This window comes from Siphateles boraxobius, unplaced genomic scaffold, assembly GCF_051911475.1.
Source record: "Siphateles boraxobius isolate OS27281-9 unplaced genomic scaffold, OSU_SipBor_1 25, whole genome shotgun sequence".
NCBI lineage: Eukaryota > Metazoa > Chordata > Actinopteri > Cypriniformes > Leuciscidae > Siphateles > Siphateles boraxobius.
Window position 1 is genome coordinate 21,781,913 of NW_027508866.1, and position 19,836 is coordinate 21,801,748.

The 19,836-nt window shown below is 37.8% G+C and overlaps 1 protein-coding gene across 1 annotated transcript in view; it reads right to left on the bottom strand.

The window, feature by feature from the left end:
• The window catches only part of adamts6 (ADAM metallopeptidase with thrombospondin type 1 motif, 6), a 96,538-nt gene extending 77,745 nt beyond the window's left edge, over positions 1 to 18,793 (bottom strand). Inside the window, exons 1-7 of the mRNA XM_077243170.1 lie at positions 18,563 to 18,793; positions 17,014 to 17,412; positions 13,628 to 13,992; positions 8,713 to 8,881; positions 8,275 to 8,492; positions 8,060 to 8,143; positions 6,866 to 7,011 (exon numbers count right to left, since the gene is read on the bottom strand). Coding sequence (XP_077099285.1) covers positions 6,866 to 7,011; positions 8,060 to 8,143; positions 8,275 to 8,492; positions 8,713 to 8,881; positions 13,628 to 13,992; positions 17,014 to 17,101 — 1,070 coding nt within the window. The 5' untranslated portion in view covers positions 17,102 to 17,412; positions 18,563 to 18,793. The remainder of the gene's footprint in view (positions 1 to 6,865; positions 7,012 to 8,059; positions 8,144 to 8,274; positions 8,493 to 8,712; positions 8,882 to 13,627; positions 13,993 to 17,013; positions 17,413 to 18,562) is intronic.
• Positions 18,794 to 19,836: the final 1,043 nt, after the last annotated feature.

Here is a 19,836-nt window from a genome sequence, read left to right on the forward strand (position 1 = left end):
CCGGGAAACTCCTATGCCACAAAGTCCACACATTTTTTCGCCCATTTTATCATCTGCCTTGTGAAAATCATAAGTATTATTTGTATTTGCACATTATGTGATTATGGTTCATGTCCATAACTAGAGATGCACCGATCGAACGGCCAGGGACCGGAATCGGTCGGTCAGTCTCACGTCTTACCGATTCCAGTCCATTTTGTTGTCATCGGCAAAGGTAATGACGTTAGCGTTAGTGACACACACCTCCTCTCACTCACTTAGTATTCAGTTAAACACAGTCAATTTTGGAACTTAATTAGTTGAGAGAGATAACACATGTCGTGTAACAGTATTTTGGATGCATGCATAAACTCTTAAAGTGACAGCAGCCTAATCGACCTGTTGCCGTCTGTCATGTTAATCAAAGAACAAAAGACAAAAAAAATCACTCGCTGCTCTTGAATGAATACGTTTTGTAATTAATTGTAAGCATTAATCTGTATTTAATTTTTACAATGAAGACTATCCAGTGTTATTTTACATTTGATTACTTTAATTTCTGTAGTATTTATTTATCTTATATCACAGACACACAAATTATCACAGAAATACCACGATAAAAGTTTATAGGGCATATAAGCACAATAATGTTAATATATCACTGAAACACAGTCATCCGATGCACGCTGCCATGTTTGTTTTCATCAGGTGGTTGAAAAAATGTCCTCCTGAGGAATTTGTTCAATTTCAAGTTGGTCACACAATGCCACACTGGTCAACAGAAAGCAGCGAGATCTGAAGGTGTCTTCTGTGTGTGCTGTGCTTTATATATCACTACACTAATAACAACAGACAATGGACATTTTTTGCCCGCAAAATTTTGTTGAAACTTCGCTAATGTGAACGCACCTTAATGCCAAATATTCAAAATCTATTTCCTACATTTTATTGACAGCAACCATTATAACTTAACATCTGTTCGTGAACCTTGCTTTAGTTTTCTTTTTTGTATGTGTTGTTGTTGTTTTATTTTGTAACCCAAACCCTGTCTTTTCCCCAATGGGACTTGTCATCAGTCGGCTGACGATTTGATTTTGTCAGCAGGCCTATATGAAAGAATGGCAAATATTTTCTTATTCCCCAAATGGGGCATTTAACACCTCCAGAAAAATATCGGAAGCAGTTTGGGCTGCTGAGTCTGGCCAAAGGCAGGCAGACAGGCTTTGTTTGACATTGTCCTCAACGCAGAGGAAAGACGCAGTGCCTGATCTGAATCATATTAAACTATCTTAGAAGCTTTGTGTTTTGCGTCAGGGGCTTGGGTTGGGGACGCAGATGTTTTGCACGTATTCAGTCAGACTGGTAGCTGGAAAGTTCCTATCGGCCTTCTATTTTGGTGTCAATCTGAAGATATCCATGTGCACTGTTTACTGTGGCAGCTGAAAAGTGTCAGAGGAGCCAAAAGATCTTTGAATCTGGAAAATCATACTGGAATATTGCAGCCAAAAAAATAAATAATTAAAACAAGGGTTTCATTGTGCTCCTTTACACAGTTTATAAGCAAGTAATACGCTTCTTATACAATTTATAAATTGTGAAAAAATGTAAACTTACTGTGAGATCATTCTCATTTAAACTTGATTACAATTTCTTAAGAAAATGTGAGTGGTACTTGCCCATGCAAAACATTCTGCCACAATACTACGGTGTTGTGAGTGGTTGCCAGGGCGTTGCTATGCAATAACTAAGGTGATGAGAGTGGCTGTTGTCGTGTAGCTGTGCAGTTTCTAGGTGGTAACTTACTTAGCCAAGTCAAAAGAGCAAACCCATAAGTCTCTATGATAAGTCTGGCCGCTAGATATTGCTCATTACTTTTCTTCAGTGTAAATCTATAGTTTTTTTCATTGATCATTGCAAGTTCCTCAACAAGCTCTGTGATTTGAAGAATCCTTTATGTCATAATGCTGTGTAATTTCAACTTGTCCCTCCTGAGGAACTACAATGGAAGTGAATTGAGCCAATTTGTTAGTGTTTCAATAGTAGAGCCACAATAAAATAATGTGCATCTCTTATAAACCTCTTCTGTGTAGAGTTATATCCAATCTTACAACTTTGTAACATCTAAACCTATAAAATGACCATTTAAACTGGACAGAATAATTAAATGTAAGTGACTTCATACAATCATAAGCTTCACATTTCTGCACTCAAACCCTCCATAAAATGGCCCCTTTCACTTCCATTGTAAGTGAATGACTATAAACTTAATTCTCTTTTTTTAAGAAAATGAAGGATGAGTCAAAATATGGTAATCTAACATTATGCCACAAATATGGTCGATTGAACTTGTACTGAACCCGGAATATTCAGTCCTGTACTCAACCCGCTATAACAGTGTTATAGGTTAAACTTGTAATGGTGGTACATCATGCCTTATAATAAACTACATAACTTATAACTTTAGCATGACATTAAATTACTAAAGCTTTATGTATAACCAATACATTATTAAATGCTTTATCTGTAAGTTCAAACAGCATACTAAACAGAGTAAATTAGATGGAAGACTAAATGTGTGTGTGTGTGTGTGTGTGTGTGTGTGTGTGTGTGTGTGTGTGTGTGTGTGTGTGTGTGTGTGTGTGTGTGTGTGTGTGTGTGTGTGTGTGTGTGTGTGTGTGTGTGTGTGTGTGTGTGTGTGTGTGTGACTGACCCACTGTTTCGCTTGAAGTCTAATTGATGTGTATATACTGTACTGATAATTCAATAATAAAAAAGCAATGGCATACACAGCATCCACAAAGAATGATGAACAAGGTCTCTGCCTTGAAGACGGGCTTTTAATCTATTAGAAATCCGAGGACAATGCAAATTAAATTTTAGTTGCTCCCTCTCATCCCACGACTCCCCAAGCAGAGCAAACTCACCAGCATTAGGTACTGTCTCATGAAGCTGGCCACATTTGGACATCGATTTATTTTGATTTAGTTACTTTAATTTCCCTCAGCTCTTGCAGTGGATCGTGTTCCAAACAAGCAATATTGCATCCCCCCATCATACTCCGGCCAAAAGTCTAGGGCTGGAAAAACATCGCCGGAGAGGTCAGAATGGACCGTCCGTCAGGATGAAGTGGTCTTTATCCTGATAATATTTCTTCCTCATGCACCCGCAGTGCGCTATATGAGGAATGTTGCATGTTGCTGCAATTGTGAAAGTTGCAACTAAAATTGTTGCAAAAGTCATAAAGTTTACAACGTTTACTCAAATTGTGATAGTTTGCGACATTTATTAAATATTGTAATAGCTACAATAGTTTATAGATTTACTATAAATAGTATTCTTGCGTTTATTAACAAACTTTTGAAAAGTGTGATAGTTACGGTAATACTAAACTTAAGATAATTTTAAAGTTCCCCTGTGGGTGAAAATCAAGCTTTTAATGTTGTTTATATGTAATGTTTTTAATATACTTTAAGACAAACCATGTAAAAATTCCCAAGTCAATACTATAGCTGAGTATTTTCTATTTAAAACTGCAGTGAAGCAAAGACAGTCTCAAAAACACGATTTGAAATCGCTGGTGTTTCTGACATCACAAACTACCTTGTAACCAATCAGGTCATTGTGTGATCGTCAACAAGTGTATCTCTGAGCTGGTGCGAGTGAGTGGAGGCGGGGCTAATTTGCATATTCATAGAACTGCGTTTACTAAATGAGGCAAGGGTGTAGAGTTACATTCAAGCTATTTTAAGGCATAAAGAAATTTTTTTCTGAGGAAAAACGGGTAATTTTGATGAGTTTAAGGGATTGACTACAGGGGGAATTTAACTTACAAAAAATTGCGATAGTTGCAGCAGTTTACAAAGTTTACTTGAAATGTGATGTTGTTTACATGCAGTGATATTTTTGTTAAATATAGTAAATTTCATAAACTATTGTAACTATCACAATCATAAACTACAGCACCAGTCACAATTTTAGTAAACTTTATAAACTATTCCAACTTTTCTGTTACGGGTCTGGTTGCAGCAACGAGGAAACAGGATCTATATGAAACAGTCTTTATTAATCATGAAATCAAACTTACAGTAATACTCGAGATACTAGGATATCTCTCACACGGGACAGAACAACCAGGCCAACATCAACAACGACAGGCAACTGAACAGTACAAAACACAGGCCTTCAATACACAGGGACCTAATCAAAGAAACAAGACTGACAAGACAATGACTGATTAAGGTGTCCATGGCAACTAAGGAGTGGCGGGAAAAGAACAAATGAACACAGGAAGTCCAAACACAAACAGAAAATATAACATTTTGAAATTGTAGTAAACATTGTACAGTAACTTGCAACTCTAACAATTCTAGGAAAATTCATAAACTATTGTTGCATGACTAGTTAGAGCTATTGTAAGCTATTAGTGTTCAAAGAACACACGGTGATTTTCACCAAACATAAACAAATAATCACAACTGGCTAGAGAGCTAATGAGTAGTCATTACGTTGTATGGTATGCTGTGTTTACTTTAACAGACTTTCGAGGGAACATCACTCAGATTGTTAAGCTCTCCTCCAGGCTATCATTAGTCATATATGAATTCACCCCATATAAATGTCTCCAAATGAAGCACTGCTATAGTCATAAAATCACATCGCTGCGGGGTACTCAATAATACACCGACCACACAAAGCTAATCAGCACATTAGCCTTTGCGTAAATAAGGCTCATAAATCAGTTTTGTTTTTCAAATTCATTCTAGGACTGACTACACAGTAATTTTATAGATTATGAAATCTGATCTGTTCATTCATACAGTGTAGTTGATGTCCGGTGCATGTCAAATTATTTTCTAATAGGTGCATGTCAAATTATTTTCAGTAGCTGACACTGACATTGTTCTCATGTCTATCATGACATAATCTCACATAATCCACAACAGCAAGAATGTAGAGTTATTTTAAATAAATAAATGTATTTCTTTATTTCTTTAAAGAACTCCAATTTGAACATTCAGAATGAGACAGATTGCAAACCACATATAATGTAAACAAGTGTTTTTTCTGTTCAGACTAGAAAAAACTAAGTAGATTGGATAGATAGAATAGACAACAAAAATCTGAATGTCTATATATATGGGCTATTGGGTTTATTAACATTCTCGGATTTGGATTTAATAGCTATTCACTGTTTCACTTTGTTTATTTTCTTGAGTAAAGCCTCAAATAATCAGAACATATCATATAAAACAATAGCTGTAGAATCAAAGAATACAATTTGAACTGTTCCGTCTGTTCAGAAGAATAAACCTAAAATTAAACTTTCTGTAGATTAGCGTCAGACTGCCTGTTTCAGTCAATTCAAAAAGGTGTTTGGCCTCCATGTGTTTAGCAAAACACTACGAAGTTAAACAAATTATATGTATAAATAGAAATATCCAATAACCTCTGCTCAAGGAGTGACGTGTACAGTATCAGCTGACAGCGTCAAGGCTCACACCTGTCCAAACCACACAGTCATGCACCAGTGAACAGCAATTAACAATGACATTAATAACCAGTTTAGTCTCAGTTGTAAATGACCCACCCAATGTTTCCAGTACAAACTGTCAAACTCGAAAGCCAAAATGTCAGCTAGCCCTAAAACAAGCCTTTCTTCTCTAATTTGAGCTTAATTGAGGAAGTTAGTAAAAAATGTTAAATTTGCAGAGCTGTCTGCCATTTAACAGATTGATCGCCCACAAACTAATCACTGAAACAAACTACTGTAAGGCGTTTTTGGCGTCTGGATAAACATAATGAATTAAGGCAGGGAATTCAAAAGGTCTTTATTTAACAACACAGACTGACTCAAAGGAAAATCCGTAGAGGAAGTAAAAAAGACAACCTCCAGTCAACAAAGTCAATAAAAACAATTTTCAACGAGACGTTAACATGTTTTGTTGGCTGGGGTTTTGTGGAAACAACTTTAATGGCAATTTAGTTCTTAAAGGGGACCTACTATTATGCCCTTTTACAAAGTCTTTGTTTTTGGGCTCTACTAAAATAGATTTTAATGCTTGACTGTTCAAAAAATGTTTCACATTTTCTCCATTGTAGCAGCACCTCCCTTCCCAGTCTGTCAGTAAGGCTCAGTTTAGTTCCTGTTTCTATGAAGCCCCTCCTCTGAAAAGCACAATGTGCTCTGATTGGTCGGCTGGATCAGTGTGTTGTGATTGGTCATCTGCTACAAGTATGTTTGGGAAAAATCCACACCCCTTACTATAATCACAAGTTTCAACACACTACTAACTCAACCAGGCCTCCTCCCTTTAATTTTTCATATGCTGTGGGCGGGAATTATTTAAATAAGTTAATATTGTGACGTGTTCTGGAAGAATACTCAAGACTACAATGAGCCGTTTCAGGGAGTTCAGAAACAGTGACATTGATATAGAGAATAACTACCTTTGGAGAGACTTTGTGCTTTATAACTTTGCAGGGCTTTTTCATGCTCAAACGGCAACATTACACACATTCAACAGACATTGAAAATGTAAAAAAGCATAATAGGTCTTCTTTAACTAGTTCTGCTTCAGCAAAATACTAAAATCAGTCTGAATATCAAATGTAATCATTTTACCATGTGAAGTATGAAAGTGAAGTATTTGCACTTTCATCAGACAAATAACATAGTAAAATTCTTTAGGATATACTAACCTAATCTATCAAATATTGGCTAAATAAATTTTTGTCATCAAACATGATTTTAAACAGATGAAGTGTTGGTGTCTTCCATCTGGGCCTTAGAAGAACATTCCTTTCAAACAAACATAGTCCTCCTGACCATATTACCAACCTCAATCATTAACTACCCTAAAATAAGATGGAAATAATAGTAACTGACCTTGTAATGAGAACAGCATTATCGTGATGGGCGATCCCATTCTCTGGGATACTGTTTCCATCCCCCTGATGAGAAAAAATGGATTTCTGCCATTTACAGAAGCTGTCTAGAGATTTGTCTGCATGGTGGTTTATCTCCAAGTTGAGCTGCAACATAGAACACCAATGTAACATATCAAACTTTGTTTAAGACGATACAATCTGACCCACTGCATTTTGAAATGAAGTCACAATATAACAAAGGATGCTTCAGTTTGTTGAGTTATTATTTTATATACTATATTATATATATATTATTTGGCTGGTACAATGTGAATTGTAGCTCTAATGACATCATCTTTGTGGTAGTTGGATCTTTTGGTTGGTTTCCCAGTCTGAGAAGAGTTATTTGACTCTTCCGAGAACAAAAAAAACAAAAAAAAAACATAGACAAACGCCCTGGCTCTTTCATTAAAGACATTAATGTAAAATCTTTTACAAAGTTTCCCTGTGGGACAATGTCTAGGCATATCTGTTCGAATAACTTTTATCTTTAAAAGTGGTCCGACGATTCATGATTCCATCTGTCTTATTCAGGCCAATAAAACAGCAGACTACTGTGAGGTGTGTTTCTAAGATTCTAAAAATACTCTGAACTCACACTCGTTTAATGCTAATGCAGACAAAAGACAAAAACGAGGAATAGTATGCATGTGCGTGAGACTATGGAGAAAATTTCACCTAGCCTAGTCTTGGGAAGTGCTGCTGAAAAACAATGACCTTTTGCAAAACCAAAATGTAGCTGTAAACTGTGTAAATAGTTTGTTTTTGCAGAACAATGCAAAAAAAGTTAAAGGGATATTTCACCCCAAAAATTAAAATTTGGTCATCCTCGTTATTCCAAACCTGTATAACCTGTATGTTTTTCTGAAAATAAAATACACAAAAATGAAAACGTTTTTGTATTGTCGTTTTTTGTCCATACAATGAAAGTCAATGGGGTCCAAAACAACATTAGACCCCATTGATTTTCAGACAGATGAATGTTCTTCAAAATATCATCTTTTGTATTCCAAAAAAGAAAGTAAGTCATACTGGTTTGGAACAAAATGAAGTTGAGTAAACACAACAAATTGATATTTTGGGTGAACTATCCCTTTAAGACTTCTGAATCATATTAACATTAAAACTTCTCCATCACATTAAAAACACTGACCTGATCTTCTGTCAGAACAATCAGTCGGGTTACAATAATGTTCACAACGTTTCCAAGACTGGCATCACGGTAAAGTTTGGCAACCTGACCTCCAGAAAAGAAGTAAAGACACAAAGTCAGCCAAATGCTGTTCGAGTTCTTCCGATGTTCCCTTAAAAAGGTATTGAACACGCATTTGAGACAAACACGCATGAGAAAAGCAGGACCAAACTTACAATATTCATTACGGACAGAATGTAGTGCTCAATGTCTTTGCGACCGTGGTAGCCAACCATCATTTTGTCCGCCACCACTAGGGTCTCCACAAAGCGCTCAGAACTGACGGATCGGCGCTGGCGATGGCCATCCGTCGAGCTGTCGCTGCCCGGGACTGGATACGGTGGGTTTTCTTCAGGGTTGGTATCGTAGCAGGGTGTCCTGCTTATTGTGAGGTCTGGAGAAAACAAATATGACTCACATTTTCATCAAAAAATTATTCATTAGCAGTTCAGTTAGTAACGAATGATAGTTCAGCTGAAATTTAGAGTAGATCTTCACTCAACGAGGCTGTTTGCAGAGACTTCCAGCCAAATCCTGAACCACTGACCATCATTTCCTAAACTGCTATCTATAGCTGTTTATGTCACAATGTGGCCAAATGGAGGTTTACCAACCTGAAACACCACAACTGAACTCCTCGCTTGGCTCTTGTGGAGAGGGAATGGAAGTCTTTTTATAGATAACATGTGGTTGTCCTTCGTGGTTGACATCACTGAAATTTCGGGATATATTTTTTAATGGCTCTATTAAATATTGCTCGTCCTCTGTGGTTATGACACCATGCTTGATAAGAAAAGAGAAAATGATAGGTTACACCAAAAGCACTCAGGAAAATATGTTCATTGACAAGATTTGAAATATTCCATCTGCAATGTCAAGGACAAGGTTGTAAAAAAAAAAACATTTTAATGGCTGTATCACATGCTTATCATCTCTACAAATAGTCTCTTTAGATTATACCAGAACGTAGATAATTATAACTCGTATTATTTCAAGTGATTTCATATCATTCAGCATTGCAAGCAAATGCAAAAACATGCCACAATACAAATCAATGAGATAAATCACTCAGAACCACCAATTACATAAAGAACAACACCGTAATTACCTGGACAGGAACCAAAGCACACAGATCTGCGCCCTTGAACACCCCCAATTTAACATAAATTCAAAAAGTGCCTCAGAAATGTGTTTATAGAAAAAGAAGAAGAAAAAAAGCTCTGGCATGTTCTCCAAGTCTGTAAAACTCCACAATGAGACCAATTAAATCTTTACAAAGAAAGAGCAAACGCTGCACACGCAAAACAAAAGCGCAGTTGATATAAGCCGTATGCTGTGTGATGCACGGCGAAAACTGCTGAGGCATTCAAAGGATTGTTTTTCCATTTTTGGTTTCAATAAAATGACTGAGGCAATGCAGAGACCTCGATTTATTAAGTCAAGTGAGCCAGTACTTTTGGCTGCAACAATAATAATATAACATCTTAGCATCATTGCAACTGTCTCGTTCTTCATTCTAACTAAAGGGGGAGTATGGGAAAAAGCTAATATTACGAACCTGATAAAGCACAGATGATTGGAATTTCTCAAACACTAATGAAGTGGAACATTATGTTTGCTTTTACTTTCAGAATGAGTTTTGATCCGAGCCATTGGAAAGATCAAACTTACATGAGATCAGCTGTGATGCATGATATTAGATTAATTAACTGGTTAGGGTCATATAGGACTCCTTTATCGGACCAAAAATGTGAAATGGAAAGATGGGTGACTGGTATGTCTTAAAAACAATCTCTAAACTTCATTGACACCAGATGTGAATGAAAATAATTCCTTCTTGTCCCGTAGTTTGTAAAAACTCAACATCATGTTTGCAAGGGACTTACAACTGAAGTCTATGGGACAAGACAATAGACCAGAATAAATGTAAAATATACACAATTTTGAAAGTTTGTCTACAGACAAAACAGATGTGTTAACATAAGACTAGTGCAGAAGTTTTAACCTTTACAAACACAGGGAACTCAGCCAACAGACCACCAATAAAAAAACGAAAAAAGGAAAAAGAAAGGAAGATTTAACAGCACATCTCTCTGCAATGTCTTTTCTCATAGGCTTTCATAGTAAGTGCATTACTGTGAACACTTTTTGCTTGTTTTTACTAGATAGCCAATGCTGGTAGATGCTGTAACTACATCATTCTGTGAGCAAATTCTATAGAGCCAAAACGCAGTAACTACACCTACACCGACTGCGAGAAAAATTGCTTTTTTATATTTTTGATTCCTTGCAGACTAAGTGTAAATGAGCCAAAACAGTCCATCACAGGACCGATCATAATCTAAGAGGCCAGATTTTGATCATAACTACTTTTTGGCAAAATGTGCTTTTTTCAATTTAGCAGACGTTTAACCAGTACACATTTTTTTGTCTCTTAAAGGTAGGGTAGACAATGTAGGAAAGACTAGCAATAGCCAGCTAGCTTTATGATGCATGAGATGTATGAGATCACACCCTCCCTTCAGAGCATCTCCAAAGCCACGCCTCGTTCAAAAAACATAGCAGCGTCTGCAAAGCGTCACGAGACGAGAGACAGAGTTAAATTACCTCATGTCTCAAAGCACATAACATTGAAATAATAAATGTAAACATCTTAGATTTCAGATTTTTACCATCTGACTGCTGCAGATTAATTTCGGCGTTGATAGTGTTGACATAGAAACGCATAAATCCGAGTCTGAAGACGTGAACAGCTCCAGGTAGAATGTCACGGGTTGCCATCTCGTAATTACGGTTATGACATTGCGTGAACCCAGCATAAGCTCATTGTTTTGGTTCAGGAGGAACTATAAACACGGCTGCTGTTCGTTTGCGGTGCTCGGTGACTGACGTCTGTCCTCAACTATGCACAGCCTTACTGAACGTGCTGATTACGTGTGATGGGGGGTGAGCAGGTTCACAGAGGTATGGAAATACATTGGACCAACATATTTTGGTCCTGACACTTCCACAGAATACGTATGTACATTTTGTTATATTTAGACCACTTCTATTATTGATTGCTATAAGGATGTGAAGAGTTTCAACCAGTATTTTTTAATTTCTAGGTCAGATTAGTTACTGCTGAAAGCCTCTGCTTGTTCTTGTGGTGCCATCAACCAATCTGTGAGCCATTAGTAGTCAAAAGCTATAAGTGATTTACCCATAAAATTGGACCAAAACTGAATGCCCATGAGCAGCAAACAGGTCAAATGCTTCCCGGGGGTCATGTGCCAGCCAAACCACTGCCATTGAGATGTTTTTAGCAAACTAAGGAACAGGAAATGATTTGCTGTGGTACTCAACACCACGTTACAAATGCTGCTGAGAGATCCTGAGGTGTTTTGAAACTTGTTTAAATCATTATTTTGTTATCTCTTGCGATATCCAATTCGGGGTTCAGGTAAAACTCTTTACAGGCTTGGCTATGTACTGAACTCCTGAAACTATAGGTCTGCAGAGTGGTTTAGGGAGAAGGTTGTGTGTTTGCATGCAGACACAGTGACTGCAGGAAATGCCTCAGGACCAGCAGAGCCACTCTAAATTCTCATAGATTTATGCGAGGGTGCTGCTGATACCAGGGTGGAATCCAATATCGAGGCCTGTCCTCCCACATGAACACACCAGTTTAAGGTAATTGCACAGGGCCGGCTAGCTTGGGAATTTTCCCCTCAGTCTCTTGTCAAGTTAAAGACACAACATGCACAAATATCTAAGTTCCAATGTTGGGGAAGATACTTTAAAACTGAAGCCTGCCAAGATACAAGCTACTCATAATTTAAAGTATTTAAACTACAGTCAAGCTACCATTTTGGAAAAGTATGAAGGTAACTGCGTTAAGGTAGCTGTGTTAAAGCTAAAGTTCACATTTTACTCATGTTGTTCCAAACCTATATGACTTTCTTTGGAAAAAGATAATCTTTTGAAAAGGTCTAAATGTTTTTTATTTGTCCATACAATGGAGGTCAGTGGGGTCTAATATTGTTACGGACCCCACTAACTCTCACTGTATGGGCAAAAATGTTGAAATATTTTTTCTTAGAGAAAATGAGAGTAAACTAATTTCACTGTAGACTTATGTAGACTCAATAAATGACACAATGAATGAATCATTTTCTTTTCGAAGTGACCATTCAGAATCCACAATTTTTTTTTCCCTCTTTTTATTTTTTTATTGCCTGTCTTTTTATTATTTTTATTATTATAACATGCTAAGCTGTTAAGCTGTGTAGCATTTAAAGCATTTTAGCTTCCTACAGAAGTTGGTTGTTGGGGCAATTTGAAATGTCACACTAGTTTATACTAGTCATAGCCATGATCTAACATTTCAATAATCACATCGCATCACAGGAAGCCAAGTTTCACAGCAACCGTGTAGAGGGTGGTTTAGTCATGCAACGTCAAAGTCCCCACCAGATGAAATGCTCAGCGTGAGATAGGAATCAGCTGGCAACGGGCTTGCAGGTGCAGGAGGGATTCAAGCCCGATGCAGAGAGACAGCTAAGCTAATATTTTGCTGTCACTCAGCAGTCACTTTAACAGTGAGCAGAAGCAGCCGTGTACACAGAGACAGGGACATAGATAAGAACTCTGGCAGCAACACAGACAAGGTGCTTTAAGCTCTCTCTCTTTCTCTCTCTCTTGTGTTAGTCAAACACATAAGCCATGAGTTTCTTGAAGCTTCCTAAGCTTTATTAATGTGATATAGACACGCTGACTCACTTTGGACGCTGGCCTGAAGCTCTGGAGTTAAACTGCTGAGCAAGACATTGACAGGGACAATGAACTACATTTTTCAATGTTAAAATCCTGTCTCCTATCTGAGGTTAATAAGCTTAATAGACAACTACAAAGAAGCCATTTGTAGGTTGATTCCCAAGAAAGGGAATCAGCTTCCCTGTATAGCAACTGAACCAATGCCGTGAGGGTTGGGCGGGACTATCGATTTGTCCAACAAACAGCAGAGTGTTCAGGAAACCTGGTTGACAATAACCTTTACTTTTCCAGAAATTACACACTTCGGCTATAACAATATTTTCACTACGCAGTTATTAAGATATTCTGAGTCGCTGCACTGCGGTTACTTTTTCTAGGTGTTCTGAGTGCAAAAAAAGGATTTTTGCCAAATGATTCTCATAAGTTCAATCACTAAAAGTAATAGCACATATTCTCGTGGGTTTAGAAATAACCATCCACAGTAAGGACAGCATATCAGTCACATAAAAAAAGCCTAAGTCAGCAAAAATGGGGCCCTTTGAGGAAGTAAACACTTCAGTTGAAGATCTTTAGATATGTGGGCAATAAAATGCAATGCCTATTCCACATGTCATTGGCCAGCATGCTTTCATATCCCTGTGTGAATGTACAATTTCCAATCTGTTCTTTTATGCAAAAAACAGTGTGCCTTTTCCTGAGGTATTTTGGAGAAAAACAGCATACTTACCTTCTCATACAGCCAAAAGCAAGATTTTCAAAATCTGCTGTACTCACCAAGCCTTTGCAGTTGCTCAATGCCACTTTTGTAGTGCTATATTGATCCAGTAGATATCCAACATAGTGGCAGTTATCGACCACTGAATGCTGCCAGTCTAGTCCGTCTTTGCCCCAGTACTCTACTGTGAAATGTTTAGAAACCAGATTGGGGTTGAGTGTCAGATTCAGGTGAAAGTGCTTGCCGTAGGCGGAGAGTTTGTAAAAAAGCCTGGTCTCAGTGTGGTCCAGCTCAGCCTGGTCCAGTCCACGTCTCCGCCGACCAGGTCTGTAATGCTTCACAGTGTAACTCATGAACTGGCCCCTCTGATCCACCCGCACTGGGACAGTCAGCTGATAGTGCTCCAGCGTGGACAGGAATTCCGCTTTTGGTTTTGGGTAATAAAGTGAAGCAGATAACAGTGAGCAAAACAAAGGAGGGTAATCATGGGAAACCAAAAATCAACAAGCAATTTCAGCACTGTAAGTGGCATGTGTGTTCAGAGGAAGGTTTAATTGCTCAGAGGTTGATCTTTCACAGCTTCTGTGAGTTTCTAAGTGTAACAACTTTGTTTCTGATGTTTCTCCTAAAAATCCTCTAGAGCAGTGTTTCTTAACTGCTAAGTGGGTTGCCTAGTTTGTAGTCAAAGAAACAACAACAAACCGTACTTTTATTTTGAAAGGTGTGCGTGAATGCTGTTGACTCTTCTGCAAAGGCTTTGATTTTCTGTCAGATGGTACACGGTTTACATTTGACTTGACTGTTTGACCGTTGTGCTTGTGTCTTTTGTAGTGTCTTGTGAATGACACAGTGTTCTAAATACAAGGTCCTCAAGTTAAGAAAAAAGTTAAACCTTAAAGGCCCACCGGAGTGCCTTTGCATAATGCGTTGACGTTATTTCCACTGAAACAGGAAGCTAAGGTGGGACATTTTGAATGGTTCCTCCTCCTTATCAAATAGCCAATAGCGCTTAGTTTACCTCACAGACTACAAGTCCTACTTGACAGCACCATGGAAGCAAATCTGAGTGCTGATGATACGTTGGATTCAATAGTAGAGGTGTGAATAAATTCTAGACATTTCATTCTTAACAGACGTACAGTTTGAAAACGGAATAAAACTCAAACGTTTGAGCAACCGAACACACATCTCCAACCCATATTGCTTTGTGACGTGTCAACGGTCGCTTTGGCCAGGTGGTATTTATAGCATAGGGGCGGAGCTTTAGATTCTAGAAAGCATTTGATTGGACAGAAGATGTGATGAGAAGCTGAAGTCCGCAGTGATGTCATAAAAATCTGTGATCCGTTTTAGCGGAAGTGAGAGACTGTACGTTTTGAATGCTTATATCTCCTAAATGCAAATTTAGTCATTGTTCTAGAACACACCAGCTTATTCATAACCTTAAGGCTAACATATTCATATTAAAAGCTAAAAAACTTACAGGTTGATTTCAAGGGGCCTTTAAAAAAAAGTCTCTAGACCTTGCAGGTTCTTTTCTATTCCACTGACCTGCTTCTTGCATTGTACTGTGTTACTATCTGAAATATGTCAGGCTATATGTCAGTGTCTGTATTTTAATGTTATTTTTATAACTTGTCAGGGCCAATTCACACAGAATGAGTTTTTTTGGTCAAAATTAAGAGCATACAGTGTCGTTGTTGCATTGTCAACTACCAAAATTACCAAAAAGTACCAATTAATTACGTAAATGGGAAGGATTTGTATCCAGGAATGGTGTTCATTCTATTCGTTAGAATCAGTGTCCATATGTTTCATTAACAGTTCATGTAAGAATTGTGTTTTTACCATGGTAACTAGTTTCTGTAACCCTTATATTAACCCAATATACCACCAATGCTATATTTTTAATGACTGTGGTGGCTCATACCAACTTACTAACTAGTTTGGGGCTGCTGCCTTACCTTATAAGACTGTTTATTCATCAGTGTTAGTGAAACATAGCCTATGTTAAGTAAAGTGGGACAGCACTTGTGTGTATGTCAACCATTTTTTGAGAAATAAATTTGCTTGTTTCAAATTCCTAAAACTATGGGTCGTGGCATAATGGCCATGGGAAAATGTGGGTCCCAAGGCCAAACAAGTTGAGAACCACTGCTTTAGAGAAATAAAAGACATAAATGAATGTGGATATTATAGCTTAAGTAATTTGGTCTTTGAAGAAATTGATGAGAAATGTCTGACTCTCTGAAATTTGATTGAAGACATTCTTTAATGTCTCGGTTGTTTGATTCAAAGAGACCAAATGGAGACTTTTGTGTTTAGATTTCTCTCCCAGTAATCTCACATGTGTCTCGTTTCAAATGTCGCCTCTTGTCATTTCAGAATAGAACAACATTGTCTCAAACTAGGGTCAGATTTGGTTAGCTGAAAGTCAATGTCTCAACTCGTTTTTCATGAAATTTCTCTTAGACCTGGTTTCATATATGGGGCTTAGATTAAGCAAGGATTAAACTTTGGTTTAATTAGGACATTAAAGTAGCTTTTATAAACATTAAAAACATTACCGGTGTGCATCTTAAGACAAAACTATGGCATTCACGTATTTAAGATATATCAGTGCAAGTTGCTTTCAGTTAAAACAGCTCAAACATGCATTTTAGTCTCAAACTAGGCTTAAGCCTTGTCTGTGAAACCGGGAGTAAATGTTTTTCAGGAGCAACACCTGAGATAAAGGTGTTAAGATGACTTTACCTGTAACTATCTGAGATACCTGAGATCTAGTTACATCTCCTGATGCTATGCAAGAGCAATAGAATTTCCCTCTGGACTGGCAAATCTGAGCACAGTTTGAGACATTGTTGAGATCTCTTTTGATACTGAGAAGAATGGTGAGATTTCTGAGGGGTTTACTCCAAATGGATTACTCAATTTGCTCTCTATTTTATCTCAATGATGTCTAAGAGAAACAAATGACATATTAAAGAGATCTTTTACTAATGTGTTCATATAATAAAGAAACAATGAGATCTCTTTAATGCTTTATGTGTTTCTAGGCATCTCGGCTTCTCTGATTTTTCTCCTGCAGAGATCTGAAAAATGTCTCACAACGTGTTCAAAATGAACTCAAATATTCCTCATGAACTTCTTCAAAGATCAAATCATCTGAGTTACTCTATCCACAATTATTTTATAGCTCCGTATTTTTGCTGTATGTCAATGATCGTCTCATTTCTTTTCACGAAGTTTAGGAGAAGCACCTGAGATAAGCTTGATACTTTCCATGAAACATAAGTGAGCAATAAAAGTTTCCTCTGGGTAGAGCTGAAAGTGTCCTAATGACATCGTTGTAAGCAGAAATGGATTATGGCTTGTCTAGTGAATTTTCAGAACGCGTATGATATCAGCTGTTACAGCTACAGTCATCACTTTCTGTTAAACTTACCTTGAGAGTTGTATGAAAGGATTTGAGCTTCAGCAGTGGCAAAGACCAGGCTAAATATCCAAGTCAGCGTCTTCCAAAAAAGTTCCATAATTTAGGGAAAATCTGACATGGGTGTGGGGGTAGGGGGTCAGGGCAGGCTACAAGTGGATTAAAGCGATATGATCAATCCAGCTTCGCACCATAACATATCCGTGACAAGCATCCTCGACACATTCTAATCTCAGTTCACATTTAATCCCGGGTTTAAAAGTCTTCCTAAAGGTGAAGTTTCTAGGAAGGACTTGTGCCTGCACTTTTGTCAGCCATGAGCAGGGCAAGAATCCATAAGAACTCTCTTCATGTTATTCCAGAGCAGCAGATCTATATTAGGAGCTTGTCCCGAACGATCCATTTGTTTGCCTGGAAATGAATGAGAGTGGAAAAAACTTTGTCAGTGGAAAATTGCCAGTTTCTAATCTTACAAAATGTTCCTAAAAGTTTCAACTGTGTCTCATCAAACATCAAGAGCAGATTGCAATTCCGCAGCTGAAACATCTGGACTTGAACAGGTTTGATCACTCACTCACACACACACACACACACACACACACACACACACACACACACACACACACACACACACACACACACATACATAATGGTGAGCTCATAGGTGTTGAGTGGGATGCCGTAACTTCAGGTTATCATTTTCACACCTGCACTTGACTATTAGCTGCCCTGCCTGTTTCCGATTTAAGGCATGAAAACCTGTAACAAATAACATGACTGGATGATCAGACTGAAATTTCACCAGCCGGTTTGAACTTTGCAACATTTGTTGATGTGTAAATGGGACCCGCAAGTATGTCTTTAATGTACAAAGTATAAAATAAAGTGTCATCTGCACCCAAATGCTGCTAGAGCTTTTAACAGAACTAATTTAAGTTTTTTGAGAGGTTTTTTTTTGCAGTGTTGCAGTACTATCATCTGGTCTCAAGCTGATTTTAGTGGATGTATGAAGCCAGTTCTCAAGTTCACACAGGCATCCTATCAGAGAAACCACAGGTGCAGAACATGATCCGCTACTGAAATCCGGAAAGTGTCCAAATATTTTCATTTTGAACAGCATATTTCCATTTGATAATTTATTTTATTTCTTGAATTGTTATTTATGACACAAAATTACACTTATTTAAAGTGTGATTTAAAGGGATAGTTCACCAAAAAAAAAAAAAAATCTGGCAACGTGTACTAACACTCATGTCGTTCCAAACATGTATGCATTTTTTAGAAGATATTTTGAAGAATGTTGGTAACCAAACAGTTTACCAACAGAAAAAGGAACAATGAGACATTTCCAAAACATTTGTTATGTTCCACAGAAGAAAGTCATTAAGTTTTGGGACGACAGGAGTCTGTCTATCTATCTATCTATCTATCTATCTATCTATCTATCTATCTATCTATCTATCTATAGGCACAAGCATGACGCTATTACAGTACCATTGCTAGACTCAATGTTCCATAGCTCTATGTGATAATAGTAAAAGCAACTCAAGAAGTAACTCACCGGATGAACATCAGATCAAATGCCGGCTTTTCTCTAACATCCAGCAGAAGAGTCGTCCAGTTCCAACAGATATATCCTGTATATCACCCCCTTTTGCGTGTATTTCTTACTATCGCAGCAGAAGCAGGAGGTACTGTGCAGACGAACATTCATGAGTTTAATAAAGCGGCTTCCTTCAGACAGCAGCTCGAGTCTAAAACGTGTCTGACCCAGACAGCTGGCAACTGCCCAACACTACACTGACCGCTGAAATAAAAACACACAAGCCCAGTCAGAAGACTACAAATGTGCACCAAGGGACTCTATTTTTTCTTTTCTTTTTTATTGCTTGATAAAGTAGTCATTAATGTTGTAGCTTGAGATAAAGCAATTACAAAGGGTTACTATTAAAAACAGACTCCGTTATATTGCCATGCGTTGACATTTTCTATGCAAACTCCACTGGGAATGCTCAGACTAGGCTATCCTTCCTGTCTGAAAGACCGTAAGAAATGATAGTTACCGTCTTCATCTTTTTTTGTTGTTGAACACATGCAGACAGTAGAAATCTTCATTTGAATCCACTTCAGTGCATTCTTCAGCAAATCTCTCGTTTCGCTTCAAGCCATTCTCTACCTCTCATGCCAACAAATGTGTCCTTGTAGGCTACAGCACCAAAAAAAAAGCTCTTCATGAACTCACTGCATCAGCAATGCAATAAAAAACAACTCCATGCACTCATCTCCAAAATATGAAAAAGTTGTTGAATAAGTTTGTATAGCCTAACTCAGCTCATGTTTAACTGTTAAAGTTTCCAGCGTGTGTGATGGCTTATTGTTTGGTCTCGTGATCTTTGATTCACCAGAGATGAATAATAACAGTAATGCACTTGGACCGGTGCGCATGCAGGAGACTTGCAGCCTTTAATACTGAAGCCGGATCTGAGCCAGCACTCAAACTCAAACTCACACACTGGCAGCGCGAGGACGGGGACTGGGAGGTTCGATATGACGTCACTGCAGATGTGCCTGCCCGGTGGGCTCGCGCTCATTCGGATAGTCAGTTGAATAGTGCACGTGAGAAGCCGGTAACAAGACGAACTTTTCTAATCAGTTAATGATTAACAAACATCTATATGCTTAACATTCCAACCTATCATGAACACGTTGGAGGAATATAACAAATTTAAGTCAAATTCCGAATCGGAGTCATAGGTTAGGCTATCCATTTATTTTGCATTACGACATTTTCACAATAAATTACAATTAACCACATTTCACAAACACACACACAAA